At 52.9% G+C, this 25,367-nt stretch overlaps 2 protein-coding genes across 4 annotated transcripts in view; both read right to left on the bottom strand.

Moving 5' to 3' along the window:
• Window positions 1–15,015, bottom strand: part of LOC100118283 (death-associated protein kinase related) — a 21,278-nt gene extending 6,263 nt beyond the window's left edge. The window contains exons 1-3 of the mRNA XM_031927294.2: window positions 14,386–15,015; window positions 1,075–1,287; window positions 686–824 (exon numbers count right to left, since the gene is read on the bottom strand). Coding sequence (XP_031783154.1) covers window positions 686–824; window positions 1,075–1,287; window positions 14,386–14,519 — 486 coding nt within the window. The 5' untranslated portion in view covers window positions 14,520–15,015. The remainder of the gene's footprint in view (window positions 1–685; window positions 825–1,074; window positions 1,288–14,385) is intronic.
• On the bottom strand, window positions 14,771–25,367 carry LOC116416910 (malate dehydrogenase, mitochondrial). Of its 3 annotated transcripts, XM_031927296.2 has the most exons (6): window positions 24,857–25,367; window positions 24,015–24,307; window positions 22,843–23,103; window positions 22,661–22,769; window positions 22,171–22,373; window positions 21,989–22,096 (listed from the first exon to the last, which is right to left on the bottom strand). In XM_031927296.2, the coding sequence occupies exons 1-6, from the start codon at window positions 25,020–25,022 to the stop codon at window positions 22,046–22,048; spliced, it is 1,083 nt and encodes a 360-aa protein (XP_031783156.1). In that variant the 5' UTR covers window positions 25,023–25,367; the 3' UTR covers window positions 21,989–22,045. The 3 variants fall into 3 exon arrangements, with proteins under 3 accessions (XP_031783155.1, XP_031783157.1, XP_031783156.1); XM_031927295.2 differs by lacking the exons at window positions 21,989–22,096; window positions 22,171–22,373 and adding an exon at window positions 14,771–15,340 and having other exon boundaries at window positions 24,857–25,331; XM_031927297.2 differs by lacking the exons at window positions 21,989–22,096; window positions 22,171–22,373 and adding an exon at window positions 20,821–21,020 and having other exon boundaries at window positions 24,857–25,330.

The raw sequence follows: 25,367 nt of genomic DNA, 5'->3' as shown, positions 1-25,367 counted from the left end.
CTACGAGTCAGAGAAGCGAGTATATCACTGCGTGTACATAACACATATAGCGAAGTAGTATTACTCGAAAAGATGATCGATTGATCAAGTTAGCGTCAAAGTTCATAAAGCTCAATGTCTCGGCGCGCGAGAAAGGCCTTCCGACAGACACGAGTGTGCAGCAATACTCTCTCTCTCTCTCTCGCGCGCGCACGATCGAATGAAAGAGCGCGACGTTATTATAACACAAAGCAATTCAATCCAAGCGGTATACGCGAGATCGCGTGGAAAAATTGGAGAAAAACACGAGGCGCGAGAGAGTTCGAAGCGGGGACACTTTACACTCGGCGTAGCGCGAATATATGCGTAGGCATATCATTTAAAATAGGAAAGCGGATCGCCTTGGCTCTCGGCTATGCACACACGCCTATATAGATATGTAATCGATAAGCCGCGCGGCGTGAGGATCCGTATCTCTCTTGGCCGAGCTGCTGCTGCTGCAGAAGAAACCGACCGGCTTGTGTCTGCTTTCGGTCTTTGTTTCTCGCGCCAGAGCGCGGTATAAATATTTGCACTGAGAATTCTTTTCGGCTTAATTGAAGTCGTTGCGAAACGCGCTCCGATGTTGGACGATAAGGAAAAGAGTTTCTTTCATACATCGAGTACATCAGAGGTATATCGCAAAGAGTGATTTACGACGGCTTACCTTAATGTCGAGATGCGCGACGTTGAGCGAGTGCAGGAACGCGACGCCGTCGAGGATCTGCTTGAGCAGTTTGGCGACCTGTCGCTCCTCCGGGATCTCGTCTCTGTCGAGGACCATTTGCAGCTCGCCACCAGGCGCCCTGAGAAGTGGCAAAATACATTATATTTACTGTGTATTATTACACATGAACGAACAATTTTTCTTCCTGGAAAATGAATTATCAGAGCCTGTTGTAACAGCTGCGCGGGCTTTTACCGTATAACTTCGGCGAAACGCGATTAGATAACGCGCGCGCGCGTTTCTTTCGCTGGCGTCGTTACAGTACAGTACATGTAACACACACGGCCGCGCGACATAAATAATTTTACAAACAGATAATGTATACTTACAGCTCGAGGACGAGGACCATCTCGGTGCTGGTCTCGAAGACCTGGTGGAGGGACACGAGGCGGGGACAGTGAGCGGCGGCGTCCAGCACCGCGACCTCGTGGAGCGCCTCGGCCTTAAGCTCCTGGGCGCGACGTCGCTTCCTCAGGAACTTGGCGGCCCACTGCCGGCCGCTCGTACGCTCGCGGCATCTGCGCACCGTCGCGTATTTGCCCCTGTAACAGATAGCGGAGTTCGTCGTTGAAGAAAAGTCGCTCTAACGAGACAAGCGAGGAGAATATCGCGCGCGGGTGAAAGCGCAGCTATACACATATACGTATACACCGGAGCAGTACCGAGCGTTACGTAAATTTTGCGCACGAAGGAACGGATCCCGCGCGCGAATATGCACGAACTGCCGCGCAGTCGAATGAATTTCTGCAAATAGTGGGAGAGAGAGAGAGAGAGAAAGAGAGACGCTTCCTCCTCTCGGCTGCAGGAATCTTTTATGGGCTTTTGTGTATTCAATCTCGATCACGATCGAATATTATCTAGCGACGCGAACAAGTTCATGATTTTCCCACGAAAACTCTCGCGCTCTGCGCTCGACCGTTTACTCCGTTGCAGCTATAGTCTATATGTAAATGTATTAAGCGCTCCGAAACCTTGCTCTTTCTCTCCATACTCCGCGCGAGAGGGATCGTTTTACGGCTTCGATTATATTTATCCTCTGTAGCGAAGCGATTTTCGGGGACTCGTATCTCTCTCTCTCTCTCTATCCGCTGAAAATCGCAGCCTTCGAATTTTTCAGATTAGATCGCAATCGAAGCTTAGAAACACACATTAATCTCCTGTGTTATACGTACACGATGTGCGACGCGAGGAGGAGAAGGTCGAGTAATATACAAAGCTTCGAGTAATTATTTTGGATTATAAAGTATATACGCATATAAAGGAGCTCTCGGGCCATCAAGCGCCGAAAAAAATATCTCTCGCGATTGGGATGGTATGTGGGTCAAAGTCAGGACGAAAATATACAGCGCTATCTTTTCCCACACGACGAGCTCTACACGCGGAAGCTCGCTCCAGAAAATTTAATTATCATATAGGAAGGATAAAAATAATGGGAGATTATAGCGCGATGTATACAAGAGTCGTATATATGCGCATACGCTGTGATAGCGCGACACACAAAGAAGTCGCTGCACGCGAATGGGCATATCGAAATCTTGTTCAATCGTACGTAAGCGCGCTCTCATAGCGTCGAATCAGCGCGATAAATCAGCGAGAGCTACTACTCTCTCGACTGCGCGCGCGCGCGTGTGTGTGTGTGTGAGTGTGTACTCTCTGCGGTCGGATACACCTTCATTCCGAATCGCGCCTATGATCTAGATCGCGACCGAACGACCACTACTTCTCTCTATATAATATACGTTGTATACACCCACGGCAGAGACACAGATTCTCAAAAATTTGCTCCGCGCAGCGACCCGAAAAAAAATCCTCCGAGCAACTTTCGGCCCCCTTTCTTTTCGCGTCCTCGCGCGGCCAGCTCATCGCGCAGAAATTCTTTTCGCCCGTCATACACGCGTATGTACGGTGCAGCTGCAGCAGATAAAGCGATAGAGCTTAGGACATAGAGAGTGGCGGGAAGCTCGCACGGGCGTACCGACGAAGAAAGAGAGAGAAAGAGAGAGAGAGAGAGAGAGAGAGAGAGAGAGAAAGACTGTATGATATAGGCCCGTTAGTCGCGAAACAGGAATGCCTCGCCTTGCCTTTCCATCGACTCGCGCGCGCGGTGCAGGCTGGTATAGTGCAGCGCGTTTTCCTTTGTCGAGAGACAAGTCGAGCGCGCTCGCGCGAGGGCCCAGAAACTGCGCAAATGACGTGGGCTCTTTCATAAGAGCTCGACCTAGTGTGTGAGTGTGTGATTAACCAGCCTTATATTCCGAGTCTCGGGAGAGATTCAGTACGAAAAAATGTCCGTGAACACCTTTTCTTTTCTCTCTTTTTTCGTTCGTTGTTATTCCACCTATGCCAGAGAAAGACAGACAGAGAGAGAGAGAGAGAGAGAGAGAGAGAGAGAGAGAGAGAGAGAGAGAGAGAGAGAGAGAGAGAGATTGATTTCAATAAGAACAAAGAAATGCATCGATGACGCGGCAGACACACACACACGGCGGACTCGCGCGCGAGCATAGAATCTTAATAATTCCCCCCTCGTTGCTTCCGTCCGCCGCTGCTGCAGGAGAGATATAAGTGCGTGTATACTTTCATCTCTCGACGCGGGGGGAATATCAAAATGACGAAAATCAATTTCGACGAGAGAGAGAGAGAGAGAGAGAGAGATAAACGCGCCGCTCTGACGCAAGTGTGTATCCTGGGGCTGGGTCGCAGGATACGCGAACACGAATACGACGCATTAAAAGCGAGAAAGAGAGGGAAACAAGGTGCGCGAGATTGGGTAATATACAGCGAGTGCAGTTTATATTCAAAACGATGACTTCACCCGGCAACAAGCTGCGACACTCTCCTGCGTGCGCAATATCAGCGATCGCGCACTCCGCGCAGTAGATATAGATTAGACCTGTATGCGAAAAGAGTGTGTATAAACTTCCTTTGTTCGCGAGTGCGTGATAAGGTGAAATACGAGGTGAGGGAGATATCGGCGATCGGTCGCGCGCGCAGCAGCCTTGAACGTACTTTTTGCGCCGCTCGCGATACCTATACTATTTCCTAACAGCGTTTAGTCACACATCTTATATACTTACTTACGCACTCGATTTCGAATTCAAGACGAGTCGCGGGTTTAACGCACCTCGACTCGTTTCAAGGTCGTGTCTTCTCGCACGCACACACACACACACACACACACGAGGAGAGGAAAAAAGCGCGATGCACAGACTGCAGGACAACAACGGGAGGAGGTAATTGCCGCATCGCGAGGGAATAGTACATCCGGTCACACACACACACACACACACACGTGAGAACGGATTCCTCCCGCGAGAGAGAGAGCCGTGACATTGCAGCGCGCAGGAGCGCAGGAGTTTGAGCCGCGTGCTAATTATTGTCGCGCGCGAAAAACCCACCGTCTGCGTGTATGTGTGTTTGTACGGGGACGCTAATGAAGAGGCAAAAGAGGATACAGCTCCCTTTACGCTTTGCCCGCTTCCCACGTGAATCACCTCCTCCTCTCTCGCGAGCGAGCGAAACACGCTGACCTGGGTCTCTCTCTCTCTCTCTCTCTCTCTCTCTCTCTCTCTCTCTCTCTCTCTCTCTCTGATGGAAGCGCGCCTGCGGGGCTCTCTGACCCGCGAACCGTTAAAAGGACCCCCACCCAACAACCGGTCGTTCGCTGCATTTTCTCTCTCTCCTCTACGTACACGTATGCATGTATGCAGGACGACGACGTTCTTTCCGAATTGTTTATCGAGCCTGTGTACTCTGGGCTAATAACATTTTATCGTCCCTCTCTCTCTTTTCGGACGCACATAACGTTCGCAGCTTTGTCGGCGAGGGTGCAACGGTACAGCGCGAGCGGCGATTAAAAAAATGTTTCTTGTTTTCGACGATAGCATCGCGCACGAGCGACGATTGAGTAAGAGTGATGTCACGGAGTAGTTAGTTGTGTTATACGATTGCCCCGCTCTCTCTTACTCCGGGCGCTGACAGTACTGAGTCACGCCAGCGACGATTATCCTCGTGTTGTGAACTTATCGAACGGTAATTTTCATTTTTCAATTATCTCCGCCGATCCTGAAAAGCGTCACGTATCACGACGTTCTGTCTGACCTCTCTCGTCGAGGCGGCGGTTTCGGAATTTATTGTTTTCACAACAATTTCTCGCGCGCGCGCGCGCGAACTAGAGAGAGAGACCGACGTTGCGTCAACAGCGGCGTCGCGTTGTCGCAAGCTTCCGAGAGAGAGAGAGAGAGAGAGAGAGAGAGTGCAAGTGACCGCGCGCCAGTTCGCAATTACGTACAAAGTAGTTTCACAACACAAACACACTTTTTACTTTCCGAAATTAATATCAAGAAAGCGAGAGAGAAATTTCGGCTGTAATAATGGGAAAAGCGGGCATAATGGCAGGAAGCGCGCGAGGATGACAATGAGGGGTCAAAGCACCCGAAAACCATTTTTCGGGGCCGCCTATAGCATTTACATATAGGTATAGAGTCTATCTCCTCGTCGTCGTGTGATATTCCCGCCGTCTTAGGCGCGCGAGGGGGGCAACGAAGAAGCAGAAGAAAAGAGGGAATTTTTCCCGAGAAATATCGATGTTTATCCCATGCGGCCCCTCGAGTCTTCTCTGGAAAAAAGGAGCTGCTCCGCTGCCGCAGGCTCTTTGTGCCCCGCCGCTGCCGCTGCAGAGAAGAGAAAGAAGAAGGAGCGCACGCGCTCGAGAGCGAGAGGAAGAAAGAGCCGGCTGCTCCTCGGACCCACTTTTCCGTGTGGCCTACATCTCCGCGCTCGCGCGCGCGCAACGCGTCGAACTTGAGAGACTTGTACTCTCTCGTCTCTCTCTCTCTCTCTCACCGCGATGAACTTTATCGCTCGCGCGCGACCGAGAAAGAAAGGTGAGAAAAAATCGCCGTCCCCGCGCGCAAACATTGCAACGAGCTTTGTATTATACTGTACGGAGAAGCATTCCCGATTCTGTTTCTTGAATGGCAAGCTCGCGGTATATTTACGTCGGAATCGTTTGTTTAGACTGCGCAGCCTCCTTCTCGGAGTAACGCCGGGAAAATGGAGAAAAGAGAGAGGCCGCCGCGCCTGGCATCGTCGCCGTGTATTATGGGAGACTTGAATGCCGGCATCGCATGGCGGCGGATGAAATTTCTCGCGCTCGAGAGATGCTCGTCTGCATTTTCCATCGAGAGGATGCCGGGCGCGACTCGGATGCTTTTCCGGGCGGTGCAAAGGTCAGCGCGCCGCCGCAGCGGCGTTTCACGGCCGGAATGAGAAAAAAGCGAGAGAGAGAGAGAGAGAGAGAAGAGGACGTTACGTTCGTTACGTTTCTCCCGAGAGCGCTGCGATAATCATCTCTCTCTCTCTCGCGCGCGCTCGGCGTAATCTCTAACGGCGTGACTGGCGGAATGCGCGCTGAATTCTCGAAATTCCCTCGGTTTTCGTATCACACGAGGCTCTGGCAGAAAACGTATGCGCGCGGCGAGGACCCAGAGACCTGGATAGGCCGTGTCAAGAGAGAAGAAGCGGCGGCGTGCAGTGACGAACCGAGTCATCGGGAGAGACCGAACTCTCCGCGAGAGAGGATAACGGTTCATATAAAGCCGCCGCCGCCGCCGCCGGCTCTCTCGCAGACATCAGAAGAAGAGAGACGAGAGAGAGAGAGAGAGAGCCTTGAGGCGCGCGTATCTCACGCTTCCCCCTCCGCGCGCGCTCGATGCATCTCCGAGGGACTCTCTCGTCGTCGTCGAGATAATAAGGAGTGTACACGCGGGGACTTTATTAGCGGGAGAGATTCGGGAGACGCTCTTATTTTCAGCACAGCCGAGAGCCAAATATAACGCGCGCACGCGGCGTGAGTCAGCGCGTCGTAATGCCTGAAATATTATTATTACAGCCGCGAAAATTATTTCGGGCGCGCGGAATGTCGTCGCGCCTTAACCTCGCGCAAGAAGAGAAGAGCCCCCTCGCAACGGCTCTTCTCTTCTGCGAAGAGCTTACTCGGAGCCGGGCCAAGAGATGGGGGCGAAAAAAAAGAGAGACGAAGGGACTTATCAATGAAAGACCGAAATAGCGGGCGTGACTGATTCGCCGACTTTTTATACGCCGCCGGAAATAGTGCAACAGCTGTGTGTTTTTCATACGCACAGTGTACACACAAAGTGGAGTATCCAGCTGCGGGCTGAAATCGTATATACACGCATGTATCCGAGTTTGTATAAAACCGCGCGCTGCATTTGGACTCCCGATTCCATTACTCAGCGCCGCGGCTAAAAATAGCTCCGTAACACACACACACACACACACACACACACACACAAACACACTGTCAAGGAAAATCGTCCTCTATCGTAAGTATCGCGTCAAACGGACACCGCGCGCGGCCAAAAAAAGGAAGGAAGGAAAGGAAAGAGCGACCGTTGGCCGCGCAGGTAAGTAAATCCCTGCGGCGGCCCACCTCGTCGTCGCACGCTTGTATATTCCGAGCGCGAAATTCCGGACGGCTTAGTCAGCCGCCGTCTAGAGAGACAGGTTGGCCGTTGGATGGAGCGAAATTCCGTCTATCGGGGGGCGCGAGAGTGCAAGGAACGCGTGAGAGACCGAAATAGACGCGCCGCTGCAGCTATACACGCGCGTGCGGTGCATGTATGATAATAATAGGCTCGCCGACTATACGCCGGGTATTTAATATTTCTCTCGATGCGAGAGTTGAACGGCGAATGCGTGTATTGTTCGAGATAACGGAAAACGTCGTCATTGCCGGAAAATTCTTTGCTCGCCTATAATAGGTCAATTCCAGTGACTAAAACAACAACAACAACAACAACAGTGCGGCAGGCTGAGACACTCGTGGTATCCTTTATTCGACCCGAGCCAATAACTCGCGACAAAGAATCCCCAAACTTTCGGGAGGATAATATAGCATTTGTAGAGACAGGAAGCTCAGCTATACACATTACAGCTATAGGCGCGCACGGAAACGCGATAGCGCACAACGACGACTAGTATGCGAAATTTCTAGAAAGTGGTCTGGCACAGTTTTCTTGATTTATTTCGTAAAGCTGCACTACTGTGCGAGCGAGCGAAGCGCATAACGAGCCTTACATAAGATAATCAAGAGGCGATAACCTAGTACGTGTATAATTAATTTTTACAAACGCTCTTCGTCGCACGAAAATTCGTGCTCCCTGACGTAAGAGAAAGATCAAGGTATGTCGACGCCTCTACAGTACAGAGAGCGCCAACGTACACACGTGGAAAAATAAAAGGTCTATCTGGCATATTAGTCATCTATAAAGCGCGGAGCTGGCGCAAAACGCTCGAGCTCTGACTAAGCGCCGAGGAATTCCTCCTCTCCGTCGTCGTCGTCGTCGCACGCGCGAGCTCGCGAGAAGCCCTCTCTCCCGCGGTATGTGTGTATCATACACGTATACGTAGACTCGAAATTAAACGCCGGAACGAGCGTTTCTTCTCTCTCTCTCTCTCTCTCTCTCTCTCTCTCTCTCTCCCTCCGTACACACAAGCGCGCTGCACTTCTCTTATCAGCGACTGCACACGTATGCTATATCGTATATATGTAAGTTATTACTTTTTCAATGCTGCTGCAAGCTGCGCGCACCTGCACCGTCTTTTTCATAGACTCGCCGTATCGTTTTCAATCTTAGATAACGACGAGGGAATAAGGAGTGACGCGGTTAAAAATAGAACGCCAGCTCTTAGCTCTCTCGGAGAGAGTATTAATTAAGTCGGAATATCCGCGCTGATTGGCTCTTCTTTCTCACTGCATACGCGCCCCTGCGTAGTATAATACAATATGATATTTTTTCCAGATCGCGATCGAAAAAAGTTCCCGCGATCACTTTCGCGCCGGAAACGCATAGGAGATGGGAGCGCGCCGATTTATTGCAGGAACGCTAATTGAGATAAGCCGCAAAAGCGGGGAATTACACAGACGACATTTTCCGTCTACCGTTTACACATGCGACGAGTTATTACTCATCGTTTCCGGACACTGAGATTTTTCTGGAAACGCGACGGGAGTGTATTACACGAATGCTTAAATTAGCGTCAGCGCTATCACCTCTCCCATAGTCTGTAATACTGATGTGGAGAGAACGTCTAGGTATTATGTTCAGTGGCACGTAATTGCGCTCTCGGGAAATAGCTCGTTCCTAATTGTTCTCGCTATCGCCTACGAAAATCTCCTCTCTCGGCTGGGGCTTTCGCCGGAAAAATTACGCACGCGAGTAAATCGAGCATCGCCACCGAGAGCCCGAAGCGCCCGAAAAAGCCGCAAAAGTAGGCGAAAGCTCGAGAGCATCGAGAGAGAGAGAGAGAGAGAAAAAGTGGGTTACGAAAAATCCGATACAGGTATACAGCAGCGAACTGAGCGCGCGATGCGATATGTATGTATTGTGCGTCTGAGAGGTATGTGCGTGTGCGCGTGTGTGTGTGTGTGTGTACAAGAGCGCAACTCGCGAAAGGCTCTCGCGTAACGCGAGAGAGTGTCAGTGGGTTTCTTTCTGCGGGCGATGCATTGCCATTTCCGTGAGCTTACAAAACGCGCTCGAGCTCGGCGAAGGAAGGAAGGAAAGAGAGTATACACAAGCGCAGCGTGTGCGTACGCGAAAAAAAGAGAGGAGAAATATCAACTTCTTTTTGTTTTCGCAACTGGTTCTCGACAGAGTGTGTAACACGATTTTCGGTGGTTTCCACGCGAAATTAGCGACCTACACTATCGACTTTCTCTCGGCCTTACGAAAATTCGACGAACGATAGCGTTATAATATCATAGCAGTAGTATAGTAGATAGATAAAGAGACCAGCAGCAGCAGCAGCAGCAGGAGCCCTTGAACAAGAGTCTCGCGCCGCTCTCCGCATTTCTCCGCGCGTATCCGCGATTGTGTGCGCTCTCCTCTCTCACCTTGACACGTCGTGCATTGTCTGCCGGCCGCGAAACCATAAAGATAATCGGCCGAATAGCTCGATCGCTCGTTTATTTTCGGCCGAATTCATCCCCGAGGTCCGATTTTCTCGCGAGGACGCATCTGTCGCAATCACCCGCACAATGCGGCAGCATTCCGAGGGGATTACGAGAAAAACCTCGACAGATGCATCGGGCGTATGCTGCACAGCTTATAATACTACAGAGTCCGTCCTATTCATCGTTGGCAGAAGTCGTCGTTGGCGCGATATCGCCGGCGCCGCCGTCTCTGCAGCGGCGCCACGACGTCGGCTGTATGCATACACGCATACACACATCGGAGAGAGAGAGAGAGAGAGAGAGACCGCAATCGGGTCATCGTCGCGCGCGCTCACCTCCTGCAGGCGGTGCCGAGCATTCTACATATGGTCTCGAACGCGTAGCGACGACGACGTATTAGAGTCACTCTGTATTATAATATCATACAGGCTCTTTTTTTAGGCAGCGCCGATGCCCTTTCTCTCGCGAGCGAGGCGCATTTTTTGAATTCCGCGGGCGCGTGACATTGGTGAGGTCGCTCCGTGGGCGGCGATCGCTTCTCTCTCTCTCTCTCTCTTGAAAGCTTATGCTAATCGAGGCTTTCTTGGGAAACTCGGGGCGCTTCAAACTCGTCTTTTTCACTCGATATAATATAATCGTGTGTGGTATACGGCTATCGACTCTTGTTCTCTCGCTAGACGGCTCTCTGTTGTATATAGGCGACGGAGGATGAATGTGGCCTGGAAAGATGCTCTCTATACACACGTATAGGAGAGAGAGAGAGAGACAGGTTAATTAGCTTGCCAATTCGCTCTCGGGCTAGCTTTCGCCCGGCAACCGGCTTTTTTAAATGCCCCGACTCACGCGAGAGCTCTCTATATCTAGTCCCTCTTCTTCGCTCCTATTCTATTCCACTCGTGGTGCAACGTTGTCGCGTGTGATCTTATTTCTCGCCGTGGTTTATCTCCCTCCGACTCGACGCATACAGAGTAAACAGATTGCTCCAATAATCACATGTCCCGTCGATAGCATCTCTCTCACTCGCAGGTATTACAGAAACCCTTCAGAAGACTCGGAAAAATTCCCAGTTAAAGACAGACGAGCGCGCGGTACTTACAGCCATAAAAATCACCGTTCGTTTCCTGCACGGCCCATCGACGCAATCTCTTCGCGAACGAGCTTTCCTGCTCGGCACAGTGCGCGCGTTTTCTCTCTCTCTCTCTCTCTCTCTCTCTCTCTCTCTCTCTCTCTCTCTCCGCAACAATAGAGCGGCGGCTCGTGATTTTTACTACTAGTATATAGATAGGAGCCGTAGTGCGGCATCGGCAATTTGTATTGCGCGAGCGTACGCGCGCGCGCGCGCTAATCCATTCAGAACGGTAGGTACGGTACCGTTATTGCTCCGCTGCGTGTAGAAAATCGAGGCGCAAGCTCTCGCGATTGGAAATTTACCCGTGTTTATCAGCGCGCTGCTCGCGATTAAATTCTTTCGAGTATAGGTGTAGACGATCGGATCGATATATTTATAGCAGAGTCAAAGTACAGCGAGATTCAGCCGATTCGCGCGCTGATCCCTCCGAAAAGCAAGATTCGATCTCTATCTGTAATCTAGTCGTCGTCGTTGAGAATCAAGTCCCGTCGGGCTAATTAATCGCGCTCTCTCGCTGTGTACTAATTCCACACATCACGGCTTACCGAGAGTTATACGCACAAAAAGCATGAGACACACAGCCGCTGTTAGTTTGTAATATAGCGGCCGCTGCTGGAGTTAATGCGAGTTTAATTCCGCGCGATTGTGCGCGAATTTCCAGTTTTTAAACTTGTAACACTTTACACGCCGGGCAGCAGTTCTCACGCCGGGGGCATTTCAGCGCGAAAGGTCGAGGTCTTCCTGCCCCGGTACATGGTATGAGGATTTTCAAGATTCAGTAATTGCGCAACGGAGGTGTCGCCGGGGCTCTTTGTCCCAGCTATATGCGCGCGCGAAGCGTGAGAGAGGGACAGGCGGGTTGTGTATGCAGGCAGTCAGACACATAGGAAATAAGCAGGAGAAAGATATGCGCGAATATAACGAACGAGCGCCGCCGCCGCTCTCTTATGCTCGACTTGGCCGACCTTCACCCGGCGGCTGCGCTGTGCCGCCGCTGCTGCTGCTGCTACTATTATGCCCGACGCCTGATTATGCTCGTTACACAGAGAGCTGCTGCTGCTGCTGCCTCGCTCTCGTAATTTACGGTTAACCGAACGGAAACTGAAGGGGACCCACGTGTGTTGTCTGTGTGTGTGTATGCGCGAGTGTAACGAGGTCGCGCGGAGAGAATGCTTAGGAACGAATATAAGCCTATCCGTTTGTCTCTCTCTCTCTCTCTCTCTCTCTCTTTCGACCTGACCTCTCGGCTCTCTGCGCTACGTGTACACGCGTACATAACCCGCTCCTTTCTTCCAGCGCGCGGAGAGCTTTCGCGAGGCGTAGGCGCAAGCTCGCGCGCGCATAGATCACGGTTTACGAGTGCGCGAGGCCTTGAACTTTTTGATCCAAGGGTGAAGCGCGCGCCAAGAGAAACAAGACGGACAGAGCGAGCGAAGAATAGTCGTCGAGACTCTTCAAGGATGCGCCTTTTTTTCGTCCTTTTCGCCGCGGCAGACGACGAGACTTAGAGACGCGACGAGAGAGAGAGAGAGAGAGAGAGAGAGAGAGAGAGGAGGCGTCCGCGTGATTGATGAATATTGAAGGACTCGCTCGCTCGCACGGATGTGTATTGACTGTATATTGAAATACGCGCGCGCGCGCGCGCGCGGGCTATACCCGTACCGAAGGAAAAAAGTGCGATGCGCACTCGCGAGCGACAAATTACCATATTGTGTCTATACAATTTATGGTAATTGCCGGCTTTCGAGAGTTTATATCGGCTGCGTGTGTAATAACAATGATCGCCGTTCTGTTGCGTTGCTTCGCGATATCCCGGCAATGCGGCTGTTTTTCTCTACGTAGAAAAAACGTGAAGTAACAAAAACGCGAGTGTGCGTAATGAATAGTCGAGGATGATGATGATGATGATGATGATGATGATGATGATGATTACGCGGATGGATCCGAGGCTACTTGCGTTTCGCCGTTGCATATCATCGGCTCGCTTCGCGTTTCGTAATTCTCCATAAGGAAATATTGTTCAGATCGTGTATTATTACAGCGACTCTCCGATGTATCGATCTCCGCTAAGCGGAATTTATCCTTTTTAAACAAAGGCCAATTTCGAGTGGAAAAAGAGTCGAGAGGGAGAGAGAATCGATTCGGCAATTGTTGTCCCGCATGTGCGACCGCGCGTCCGGCATTAAAGCCTTTTAAAACCAGCGGTAAATCACTGCCGGTCGCACTTTGCTTCGTTTCAATCTCCCCCTCCCCCCATCTCCCTCCGGAGCTAATTCAACGAGTGAAGAAGCGTCGCGTTTGCTGATTGTGGCAACTATACTTATATACTATGTACGGGGGAACAACGAAGAAAGAGAAGCAGCAGCAGCAGCGCGTGTGTGTGTCATGTGTCTCTCCCTACTACCAGCAGCATAGCCTAGAGAGAGAGAGAGAGAGAGAGAGAGAGAGAGAGAGAGAGAGAGAGAGAGAGAGAGAGACAGAAGGATGACAGCTGGTCGTCGGCTGGAGAAAAATTCAAAGGCAGCTGCCGTTACTGCAGAGCCACGCTCACGCTCGTCTTTGGAGCAAATTCCGCTCGGCAGAATGATTCGCGAAAAATTATTATTCCCGGCAGGTCCGATTGCGATGATGCGTCCGTTTGTTGTTCGCCGCTATCCGTTCTCTCGTGTGCTTTCATCAGCCGAATTAAGTCTTTCAAAAGGCGGCTCGCGTTTTTAATTAAAACTGCCTCTCGCGTGCCGCCACTGCTGCATATAAGAACGAATGTTTATTGTGCCGGCAGGAGAAACAGTTTAATTAAAGGCGAGCTGCAGCAATTATTCCATACGCACTCTGCACGTGACAATGATCCGCTTTGAGAGACGACTGCGCCGACGACGACGACGACAATCCACAGTCACGAGAGACGGAGTTCAACGAGATTTCCAGCTTTGAATTACTAATGTCGACGAGAGAGAGGCTTTTCGAGAAAGAACAACGCCGCGCGTTCCGCGTATTTCACGTGCCTACACAATACACGAGTGCAGCACTTGAATCAACATGTATACTCACGGCTGAATTCCAAACGCAGAGAGAGAGAGAGCGAGAGAGAGAACAAAATACTCGGAGCTCGCCGTGTTTTTTCGAGTGGCTCTCCCTCTGTTATAATACAGAAAGGACGTTTACGATTTCGAGCGCACAATGACGCGTGTTGAGCCGTTCAAGAAGCTAAACACGCGCCGCTGTATCGATTTATCGATCGGGGAAGCGAGCGATCGACAGTCCCCCAAAACAGTTTCCGCATATTATACGCTCTCGCCTACATACTTGAGTAACTCGTAACTGTAACGCGACGGCGACACACTGCGCGTAAAAGTCATCCTGCTCTATACGGCGGACGCCGCTCTGGCTTTCTCCGAATCGGAAATATTACTTATGCTCGCGAGGTGAAAAGTGCGCGCCAGCCGAATGGCTGATCTAGTTTTGTCGCGCGCGAATTTGTTTAAAACGGAAGAAAAAAAGGAAGGAGGCGGGCAGTTTGAAATTGGAACTCACCGTGCGAAAGGCTGCTCCTCGACCTCGTAGAGCTCCTCGAGAGTCTGCTTGGACAGGAGTCTCTCGAGGCGTTCCGGCGTGGGAGCGAGGTGGCCCGGGATGCTGGTAGTCTCGAAGAGGCCGTCGCCCGCCATCTCTCTCTCTCTCTCTTTCCTACTCTTCTCGCAAAGTCTCAGCGGCAGCTCCTGCAGCTCCTTCCTTATCCCTCCCGCGGCTGCAGAGCGAAGCGCTCGGCTCTCGAGATCTATTGTGCGCTGCGTTGTACACAGACGCAGACACAGGGGATATCTAGATACGCGTTGGTGCTCGAGAGATTTGTTTACGTTATCGGAGCCACCGGGAGCATCGCGCGCCAGCAGGGAGAGAGAAAGAGAGAGAGAGAGTCCGTCCTGGCGTTGAGCGTGAGCGAGACAGGCTCTCAGGTGCCGACGTGCTGCTGCATCTTGCACACTTGGAGAATACGCCTCGGCTCCGTGGGGTACTGCACTGCACTAGAGGATACTGCGATTATACGAGTATAGAAGGAGACACAAGCACGGGCGCAGAGTAGGTAAGAATAAGTGTATACGTAACGGACGAGCCGCAGGCAAGCGCGAGAGCTCCACGCGCTTCCGTGGACTCGACAAGACTGCGCGCCGTGTCGGTAAGCGGTAACGTGATTGAGGGGAGGGGAGAAGAGCGAGCTGCGAGCCCCACTCTCTCCGCGCTATACTCTCTGCAGTCGTCTTTGTCGGCCGCACGCCGCCGCTGCTGCTGCTGCTGCTTTCCCGGCGAGCGTATATATCGCTGCAGGACCTTTTACGCTGCGGCTCGGTCTGCAGTGCCGGCTGGTCGCTCGCCGATCTTCCGAGTTGGATTCCGCGAAGCGAGAGCCGAGCCGAGGGGTCGCGGAAGGGAGTCGAGGCCCGCGGCCGTTGCAGTCGCGGCCTCAGCCTCGAAGCTCGTGTTCCAGCAGCTGGACGTTATAAGCGAGTGGCGGTTGGCTTGTAGAGAAGGGGACACGTGTTGGGCACACGGCGCGCTGTGCAGCAGCAGCGCGAGTCTATAACGAAGGAACGAACGACCGCGAGGCTATTCGCTTTGGTTCTCGGCTCTCTGCGCTCCCTTCGCTCGCTCTGTTGTACTATATTATGTACGGCGGCGGCGCGCTGGAAATTTCAGCCATGCACTATGCTGCAGAGCGACTCGATCGCTATTAGCACAGAGAGTACGTGAGCTCTTTTCGCGCTAGATGTAGGGTATTACGTGTATCCTTTGTTCTCTCTCTCTCTCCGGCGAGCGCGGCTTTTGCCCTTTCTTCTCCCTCGCGGCGCGCGCTGTAATTGCACTTTACAGCGTTCTGATGACGAAGGAATGCACTAGGACTCGAGAGAGAGAGAGAGAGAAAGAGAGAGCGAGAGGGGCAGCTCGCACGTGCAGTATATAGAGAAGGAGTCGCGATATAAATGGCCCTCGGCGAAAAAGTGGCATACTTCATGCGGGTCGCGAGAGCCGTGGCGCGCTATCTGATGCGCATAATCAGCAGCATCCCCTAGCTCGCGAAAGTAAAATCCTCGCTCTCTCGTGCGCAGCGTGCATACGGTCAACTCGCGCGCTCGAGAGAGGATAGACGTGCAACGGAGGAAAAAACGAGCAGCGCAAGTGAGCTAGCTAGAAAGAGCGAGAGAGTATATGTATACACATGCTAGAGAGGAGAGGACCTTAGCAGCGGCGCACGAGCGTGTACACTACCGTGTGCATTCCTCGCAAGGGGGAAAATCGCGCGCGACGGACGTGCTTGCATACCGGGATTTTTCTCTCTCTCTCTCTCTCTCTCTCTCTGCGGCTGCTCGAGAGGGGAAAAAATTACAATGTACACTTTTACTCGCTTCGGCGATGGTGAACGTTGCAGCAGCGCGCCGGGAATCGAATTTTGGCAGGAGAGAATCTCGCGTGTACTTTCATTGCATGCGGGGGGAGGCCCGGCCGAGAAAAATCCGCTGCAGTCGGCGGGAGAAAGTCAAACAAATCTTTCTTTTTTTCGCCGAGTGCAGCGCACTTGCGCAACAAAGCCGATCGGCCGCGCGCGCGCGCGAGAGAGCTGTTTGATGTGCGCCACACGAGGGTGGCTGATGCGCCCGCACGCTGTAGTCGATTTATGGATGCGACGGTCTGTCTCTCTCTCTCTCCACAGGCGGCGCTCGCCAATGAGATTCAGCAGCGCACTCGATGAGTCGGCGTCGTGTACGTGAGGTCCGAAGGGCCAGCGTTCCCGGAAAAAAGCCGGCGTCGACTCTCTCTTTCTCTATCTCCCTTTTTACATTTCTCTTCCGGTGTGCGATGCGCCGCGCGGCTCTCACACGTTGCCGCGTGTACCTGCTGGCGGTGTCGTCTCCTAATGTGTTTATCGTCGTACTGTTTGCACCGATGCGTATACTTACACCCATACCGATCGGCACGCGTCTCCGGGCTGTTAATACGATTAGACGCGAGGCCCCTCATTTACGGCAGCTGCACCAGCTGATTTATGAATTTTCGCCAAGCCAACGTATACCTGCAGCGTTGGCCCGTGTGCGAGGGGGGCAGAGAGAGAGAGAGAGAGAGAGAGAGAGACAATGCAAAGCGGCGCGTCTCCGGCGGTATAACGAGGGCATATCGATTACACGGGGGTGGCACGAGCCCCCTTTGGATTTTGTCACCTCGTAAATCAGCGCGCGCTTGCGTCGATTCTCCCGAATCTATTTATTACTCGCTCCTTCTCTTCGGCGGAGGCGAACATTATATCCGAGCCCTCTGCAGCTCGCGCTCGCGTTCGCGCGAGGCCTTTCACTTTTTGCTCTTAATCGCAGCTCGCAAAACACGTGTTATGCATATACACGACGTATAGGTATCGCTTTGGAAAACATTTCTCGAGGCGCCACGATGTCGCCGAGAGAGATGAAAAGAGCTGTGACTGTGTGTCTGCGTGTGTGGGTGACGAAACGAATAATTCCACGCGACTTGCCCAACAATGTATACTATACAGAGTCTCTCGCTTGCCATCGATGTCGTTATATTTCGCTGCAGAAATTAATAGCCGTAATACACTCTCTGCGCGGCGCCGCGTCAATTCTAAGCAAGGACGCGCGAGCGCGAGAAAAGGTGTACGGAAAAAAAAGAGAAAAACAGAGAGAAACGCTATAGAGTGGAGCCGGCATTAATAGAGGAGATCGAGCGTTGCTCTCCGCTGCAGCAGCAGCTGGCGCCGCGTGTAAAATCAAGCAACGCGATATATTTCGCGCTATCCTAATAAGGTATCCCCCATGCCGTCCGGCGAGTTATACACAAGGCTCAAGGCCCGTTGCTATATAGACGACGACGTCGAGAGCGGAGGCTCGCTGGGCCCGATGTTTTCAGGCCCGCGAGTATAGCCCTCTCTCTCTCGCAAAGCAATATAAGCAAGAAAAGCAGCAGCGGCGAACGCTCTACAGTGCGAGCGGACGTTGACAGGTTGCCTACCGCAGGGGGCAAGGACGGCCGAGGTCGCGAGCGTTCGCTGTCTCTCTTTCTCTCTCCCTCCCTCCTCCGACTCAGGCTCGCGCGCGAGAACGAAGACGCCCTATACTGCAGCAGAGCAGTACCTATATCCTGCGCGGCGCAAGCGAGCGAGAGATGCAGGAAGGAGTTATTTATGGGACGACGCGCGGACGAAGCATCGACCTCCGCGGCTCTTCGTATTCGCTCTCTGGGGCTGTTTTCTTCTCCCCCCTTGGCACCTTCGAGCTGACCTGCGAACTGGGCCGTTACTGACAGTGATGCCGATTTTTAGAGCGAGTTCCGTTTCGACGTAAGCAACAGCGGGGGCGCGCGTTACAGTCCGAATTACAGTCCGAGAAGTACATTACATTTGCAATAAAGAGCTCAACGATTCTTGCACACTTTCTCTTATGCCTGCGCGCTCGCGCTCGGGCTGTCGTAAGAGCCGAGGCTATAATAATCGAAGAACGCTTAATTTCAGCCGCGAGTTCGGATTTTTTCATCTCCGTTTCTCTTTGTTCGATTAGCCTAAATTTGGCTTCGGGCGAGACCCTTCCAGCCGTCCATACGCAACCATACCGGCAACGCACCGCGAGGCAGAGGGGAAAGAATGCGGTGCAGCCTCGAAGCCCTCGAACAAGCCATACGCACTTGTTGCGATTTCCCCGCTAAAGTCTTCATTAGCGCGATTAGCGTTGGATTTTCAGCTAGGGCCTATAAATACGCGGGCGGGACAGCTGGGCGAAATATTCGCGTGATTCAGTCTCGGGAAAGGCGGTGGCGTCGACGGCGACCTAGCCTAACGCAGATTACGCGCGCGCCGCGGCGACGTTCTATTTCTATTTTGGGCGAGCGCTAATAGAAATGCCGCCGAGAGAGCGAGTGTAACCTGCGCGATTCCTGGAAGGACAAAGGACTGCGCTTAAGCGGGGCTGCGGGGCTGCTGTACTGAGCTCTGCGCCTAGCTCGCATCGAAGGACGCCGATGGATTGCGCGGCTGCCTGAGAGTTAATCGCGGTATAAATATAGCGCAGCGAAGGGAGATTTTCGAAATAACCCGCGCCTCGCTTTATTTGGCGCATCGGGTCGAGTGGTCCGGCGCGGCACGAGAAAGGAGCCCACGCGACGGGGTAAATAGTTCTCGCACCGTTGCGCTCTTCCTATGCGCGCCGGCCGCTATTCTATTTTAGCCAAGTATTTGGCATGCCCGAGCGATTATTTTTGCGCAGCCGTTAACCCCTCGCCTCTGCAGCGCGACATCGTTTCGCCGCTTTGCGCCCGTAGTGTAGGTCCCTTTTTTTTTTTTTTCTTTTTATGCGGAAAAGCGATATCGGGGTAACTCGAGCCGGTGAAAACGTTCTCTCTCGCCTTCCGGAGATTGGATGAATGAGAAAGTGCCTCGAGCGGAGTTGTCTTACGCCCCGAAGGTCAAGTGGCTCGCGACGAAAGTGAAACTCTTTTGTTCCTTCCGAGCTCGCGACGATCGACGTTGCATCACCAAAGCGCGTAATATTCGAAGCGAACTCGTACGCACTCGGGAATTCCTAGAGACTCGGCTGTAAGTATAAAGCTGCGGCCGGAGATTCCCGATAGTCGCCTCTCTCTCTCTCTCTCTCCCTCGACTTGTCCTGCTTGTTTAACGTCAAAATCTTCGTATATAACTAAACCACTCGCTCGCGATAGCATCCCCGAGCTCGCGCGTGCACATGCTCGGCAGTTTCATTACAGTCCGCGGCGCGCGCTCGCCTCTATCGACGCGCTCATCTGCCGAACAATAACGCATTAGGCTGGCTTTTTATCCGGCCTCCTCTCTCGCGCGCGTACTCGCGGCTCAACCTTCAATTGAAATCTCAAATCGGGGGATAGGCATTTTTCCGAGTACTTACGCACACTCGAGAGAGAGAGAGAGAGAGAAAGAGTCGGGCGATATTTTCAACAACTGTCCCCGAGGGGATGCGCTCTCGCGCCTCCCGATTCGATCTGCCGGCGCGCTGCACGCACTTGTTGCTCGCTCGAGCATTCTTCGCTCCCTCTCTCAAGGCCTCTCGTTTTATCGCCGCGCGCGCGCAGGGGGGACGATTAGCACGCGAGCCGATTCTTTTTTCTTCCTCTCGTTACACGTGGGAATCGACGGAGAGAGAAGCGGGCCGCGGCCCTGTTTTCGAGAGCGATGATGCCGGCCATTTTTGCCCCCTCGTCCTCGAAAGAGCGCATCGACACGGTTATTTATGTAATAAGAGCCGAGCGAACGCACGAATTTCGCGCTCGAATTTAATCGGGCCGCCGCCGCCGAAGCCCTCGATAATTTGGACCGGCTCAAGCGTCGCCGCCGTTCGCCGCTAACAATAACTCTCGCGGCTTCCGTGTGCTCTTTTTCTCAGACGCACAACGCCTAAACGGACAAATTCCCGAAAACAGCTCCCCCAAACACGCGCGATGCAGCTGCGGCTCTTTTTTCACCTACTGCGCAATACTTTCCAGCCGGTCGAGCGCGAAACGCAACGTATAGATACGCGCGACACAAGCCGTAACCAGATTGTTGCCATATACACGGACGTACGCTGATTCGCGTATAGACGGCTGAAATTCCACGCAGTACATACTGCCTCGAGAAAAAGGGACAATGCCAAGGAGAAGCATGCGTTATACGTGTATCTACAGCGGCGGCGGCGGCGGCGGCGGCGGCGAATAAAAGCAATTTGGCCCGATAAGAATCCCGTTGTGAGCTAACTGTACACGCGGACAAATGGATTTTTCGGGTAGGCGAGCGAGCTCGAGATAATATTAAAAAAATGCGCATAATAATATACCGGATGATACACACATTACGTATTCCGCGCGTGCTGCTCGAAATTCGAGATTGGCATGCAAATTTTGCCGCCAAAAACGCGAGCGAAGCAGAAGGGGCTGGAAAAGTGGCGTGAAAAGAGAAGGCGGAGCGACGAGAGAGTGATACCGTTGCTTTCAATATTTTATGAAATACGTACACACAGCAGCAGCAGCAGCGCGAACATGTGCACTGCAGGAAGCTGCAGCAGCGGCCGTTCACCGCCGGCAGCGGTGTCAAGGGAATATCCTATCGCGACCTCGAGCTGCAGCGAGAGTCTCATCCTTTGTACACGTATGCACGCGTCTGGCCGCTATGTGGAGCATCGAGCCAGCGCGGAGAGGACAAAGAAAATAGCGACGTTGTTACACACTCTATATAATAATAATAATAATCACGCGATCGCGCATCAGCCGAACAGCATTCGAGCATTAGCTCTCGCTTGCATAATACGCGCGGTAGGATGGATCCGGTTCTTCTTAATTTCCTCGCTCTCGCGCCTGCCTGCGCGTGCGCGTGTGCGTGCGCGTATCGCTAGAGGTACTTTGATTTGCAAATCCAGCCGAGAGAAAGAGAGAGAGACTTGAAATTCAGAGCAGCAACCCGTTTTGAAGGCCAGCGCACTTGTAGAATGCAAATAATACCTTAAACGCCTTATAAGGCCGCGGCGCAATTACGTGCTTTCTAGCCTCCGCTCGCTCTCGGCTGCCTATGATATAAGCGGAGACGTACATACGCAGGGGGGAAAATTCGGCGAGCCGGTAATGCGCTTCTCCTTCTGCCTTCTGCTTCTTGCATTTTTCAGCCGGAGATTACGGCGGCAGCTCTCGAGAGCGTAATTGCAAATGAATAATCAGAGTAGGCCCGGTAGCTGAAGAATAGCGAGGCCCTTTTCTGTATCCCCGGCTGCAATCAGCGCGGCGGCATTTTTTCTTCCGCCGCCTGCAGTGTGTGCACTGTGCAGGTGGAGCGCGCGCGGAAAAACGAAGGAAACGAGAGTAGAGAGGAGCAGCAAAGGGAGAAGCAGGACTGCTCCTCCTCCCCCTCGCGCTGCACACGCGCTCGCGCACCGAGTGAGTTCAAGGTCTCATTAGGCTCTTTATAATTCAACGAGCTCGAGCTTCCCTCTCGGCTCCGAGAGGCTGCTATACATCATCGCTGGAGAGGCCGGACAGGGAATGCGGAAGAGCCTGCTGCTGCACTGCAGTTTCTCGGGTTTTGTTGGGCCGAGAGAGAGAGAGAGAGCGAGCGTGCACGCGAACAAAAAAGCCGCGTAAGAGATAGCGCGGCAGCGACACGTTAGACAGGCGAATTTATTAGAAAAACAAAGAGCTCGAGTCAGGCGTCGCAGCAGCGGCCCGTCGACTCCCGCAGGCCCAGCGCCAGGCTCTGAAAGGACGATCCAGCCGAGTTATGAGCATAAACAGCTGGTTGTATATCGAGAGAGAAAAAGGCGCACACACCTCGCCGAGCCGGATGTCCCGCTGGATCTTGGGCAGCGCGAGGTAGAGCTGCTGGCACTCGGCGTTGCTGATCCTGGCGACGCCGAGCTCTCGTTGCAGCCCAGTCGGGCCCAGCTCCAACGGCGCGGCCAAGTACTTGAGCTCCGGCACGAGGCACGAGCGGACGTAGGCGCACTCCCTCAGCCCGGGCTCGGCTCTCAGGGCTGCGCGGGCGCAAAAGTCAGGAAAAATTGCCGCACAAGCCAGGCTAATGGAATAATCGAATCACGAGCTCGTGTCGCGCGAGGAATCTCGCGAAAAACCGACCGCTCTCACGCTTTCTCCCCGCAAGCGCTGCCCTCTACGAGAAAATCCTCGGCCATGCTGTCCCCTCGAATTAAAGCGCGTATTCTACCGACTGGCCTCTCTCTCTCTCTACCTGCTCATTGACATTTATGCGAAGAGGCCGCGCGGAGAAAGCAGCCCTGATCGGCCGATTATGTCTACTGACCTTTGCACAATGAGATGCAGAACCTGGCGGCGGCGAAGCCGAGGCACAGGGACGACGACTCGGCCGCCTCGGCGCTCTTCATCGCCTCACTCAATCTGCTCAGCTCCTCCTGCATCGAGTCGTACGCCTATTATATACTCGCTCGCGCGGCAAGCCGCCGACCTATCGTAACGAATCCTTACGGGCGTGAAATCGGCGCAGGGCCTGGTCTGGGAGAAGAGGGGCACGCAGCTCCTGGGACAGCCGCCGCCGATCACCGGCACCGAGCTCAACTCCGGCTGGATCTTCAGCGTCTCCGCGGCCAAGCCATTGGCTCTCGTGGCGAAGAGGCTCACCACGCCGAAGATACGCGAGGAGGCCTCGAAGAGCCCAGCCCGCTTGTACAGCTCGTACAGCATCGGCACCAGGCTGTTCACCCTGCGCGACACCAGCGCCACCAAGGCCTGACGCGCGCGAATCGTGTGTTTATGATCGGTGGCTTTACGCGCAGGAAAACCGGCGGCCCGGGACATAAGATAACGATCGCGCGCGCGCGCGCCTGGTGAACGCGTTCGTTAAGCTTATAGTGCACAGTGCGTTAGCGGTACATTTCACGAGACATGTGGGATGGCACTTTGAAGAAAGTCGAAAGCGCGCGAGTGACGCAAGCTTTTTCTTCTCGCCATTACGTGTGCCTGTATTATATACTGCTCTAGAAAATCGTCGCGAAATATGTGTACATATTGGAGCGAGCGGTGACGAGACAAAAGTTCGGCGTCTGTTTTGCAACGCCCCGTGTATCTGAAATCTCTCGGCGGTGGCGGCGGCACAGATTCGATCCCGTAATAAAAAGTCTCATTATACTATCCCGCGCATTAGCATTCGCCGATAAGGCCCGCGAAAGGAGCCTTGTGTGTGTGCCAGTTATACGGCTAAACTCGGGCCTCTTTGTTCGCCGGCTCGCGAAATAACAGCGCATTTCGAAAGCCTGTACAAGCTGCCTCTATATTATCGAGCGAAAAACTGACACTGAAAGAGTATTAATACGTGTCTCCGCGATTAGGCCGCTAGGGGGGGGGGGGGGGGGGCGCATTTTTGGCCGCCTTCGCAGGCTTTACGAGACGTGCTTGTAAAATTTTCCGCAGCCTCAGCGCATGTTGGGATTGCTGTTTTTCTCGGATTTTTGGCGAAACAATTTCGGGAATTCTCCTACACCGCGGAGGCACTTACTCCCATAATCGAGCCGCTGTCTTATACTGTACACAGGCGAGCTGTTACGTAAACGCTAAACTAGCTCTCGCGCATTGTTACACTTTCTCGCGCGCGAGCAATTAGATGTTTCGAAGAAAAAAAAAAGAGAAGCAGTAAAAGTCACCTTAGGGCAGCAGCCCAGCAAGCCCGATAGGATCTTCTCGAGGTACTCGGCCTCCTCGCGGATGCTCTCCCCGTCGAGAGTAATGGCGACTATCTTCGCGCCCGTGAGAGCTCGTTCCAGGTCCCTCTTGCCATTGCAGGCGCTAGTGGTGCTAGCCTCGTCCTCGACGATCGTTCTGCACCGCGAGTCCATGTGGCTCAGCTCCAGTAGGAGGCCGCGCGTCGGATGGCTGTCGTAGACTGCCAACTCATCGATTAGAGCCGATTGCTTCAGACACAGCGCCAGGCTTCTTCCTACAATGCCATAATACATACGGATCGGATGTGTGTTGCTTCGGCTTTCCCTTAAAATTTTTCCGATAAACGCCGACAAAAAACTCTCTCTCTCTCTCTCTCTCTCTCTAGCAGTGTGTTATACTTTCACTCTCTTCCACTTTGCGCAACGTATTACGGCTACTCGCGACTTTAATTGAAATTAAGCCAAGCACAATCGTTTATTGTGCGAGAGCTGCATATTTTACGGGACATTACGTCGCTATTGTGCTCTCGATGTTCTAACAGACGCTCGTGTATACGTGTCTATCCGTTTTTTCACTCTGACCATTATAACCGCGCGCGCGCGCTCTCTCTCTCTATAGGCGCCCTTGCTCCGATATTGCGTTATGACTACAGTAGAGAGAGAGAGAGAGCCGCTTTTACTATTGTGTCCCGCACGATTTTCTACCGTTGCGAAATCCGGCTACTTATTGCAGGGAAACATCGCAAAATCGAAATGAGCGCATCGCTCGTCGTTCGTTAAACTTGACCTCACAACAACAAAGTACGAGGTATATAAGTGTATACCCGTCTGTCCCGTGGCGCCGACGATCGCGACTTTCAAGTTCTTCGAGGCGCAGACCGTCGAGGCGTAACGATCGCGGCGCAGCTCGAAAACATCGCCACTTGACCTTTCGCACCATCTTCGGCAGCCGCGGCCGGTCCTTCGCGCTAATAGTCGTCCCGCAGCCATCTCCGCTCCTCTCGTGTTGTGCAATTTCGCGCCCACGCTTTTATGATTAATTCATGCTGCCGCGCACTGAGAACCACGACGACGATCGAGTGGAATAAGCTATACACACAGGCGATGCTTCTATATAGCTTCCCTTCACGGCCTTCAGAATTTCGACTCCTGTGCATGCAATAACGTGTGCGAGGATATCATCATCGTCGGATATATACGCGTGAATTTGATGAGGTTATGCGAGTGTATAAGGAAAAATGCGCGCGACTGTATGAGTCACGATCGACGGATATTGGCTGCGTATCGACGCGCAGAAACATTTCCGATCGCGCCTGTGTACATATATTTCATAAT

The sequence above is a fragment of the Nasonia vitripennis genome, chromosome 3, assembly GCF_009193385.2.
Source record: "Nasonia vitripennis strain AsymCx chromosome 3, Nvit_psr_1.1, whole genome shotgun sequence".
NCBI lineage: Eukaryota > Metazoa > Arthropoda > Insecta > Hymenoptera > Pteromalidae > Nasonia > Nasonia vitripennis.
The sequence above is the reverse complement of the archived record's forward strand: the minus strand, read 5'-3'. Positions and strand labels throughout refer to the sequence as shown.

Coding starts and splice junctions, on each gene's coding strand:
- LOC116416910 (XM_031927295.2), bottom strand. CDS start 25,022: ATGGCTGCGGGACGACTATTAGCGCGAAGGACCGGCCGCGGCTGCCGA. Junction 24,308..24,856: donor CGGCGCCACGGGACAGACGG/GTATACACTTAT, acceptor ATGGCATTGTAG/GAAGAAGCCTGGCGCTGTGT. Junction 22,770..22,842: donor CCTGCGCCGATTTCACGCCC/GTAAGGATTCGT, acceptor GACTCGATGCAG/GAGGAGCTGAGCAGATTGAG.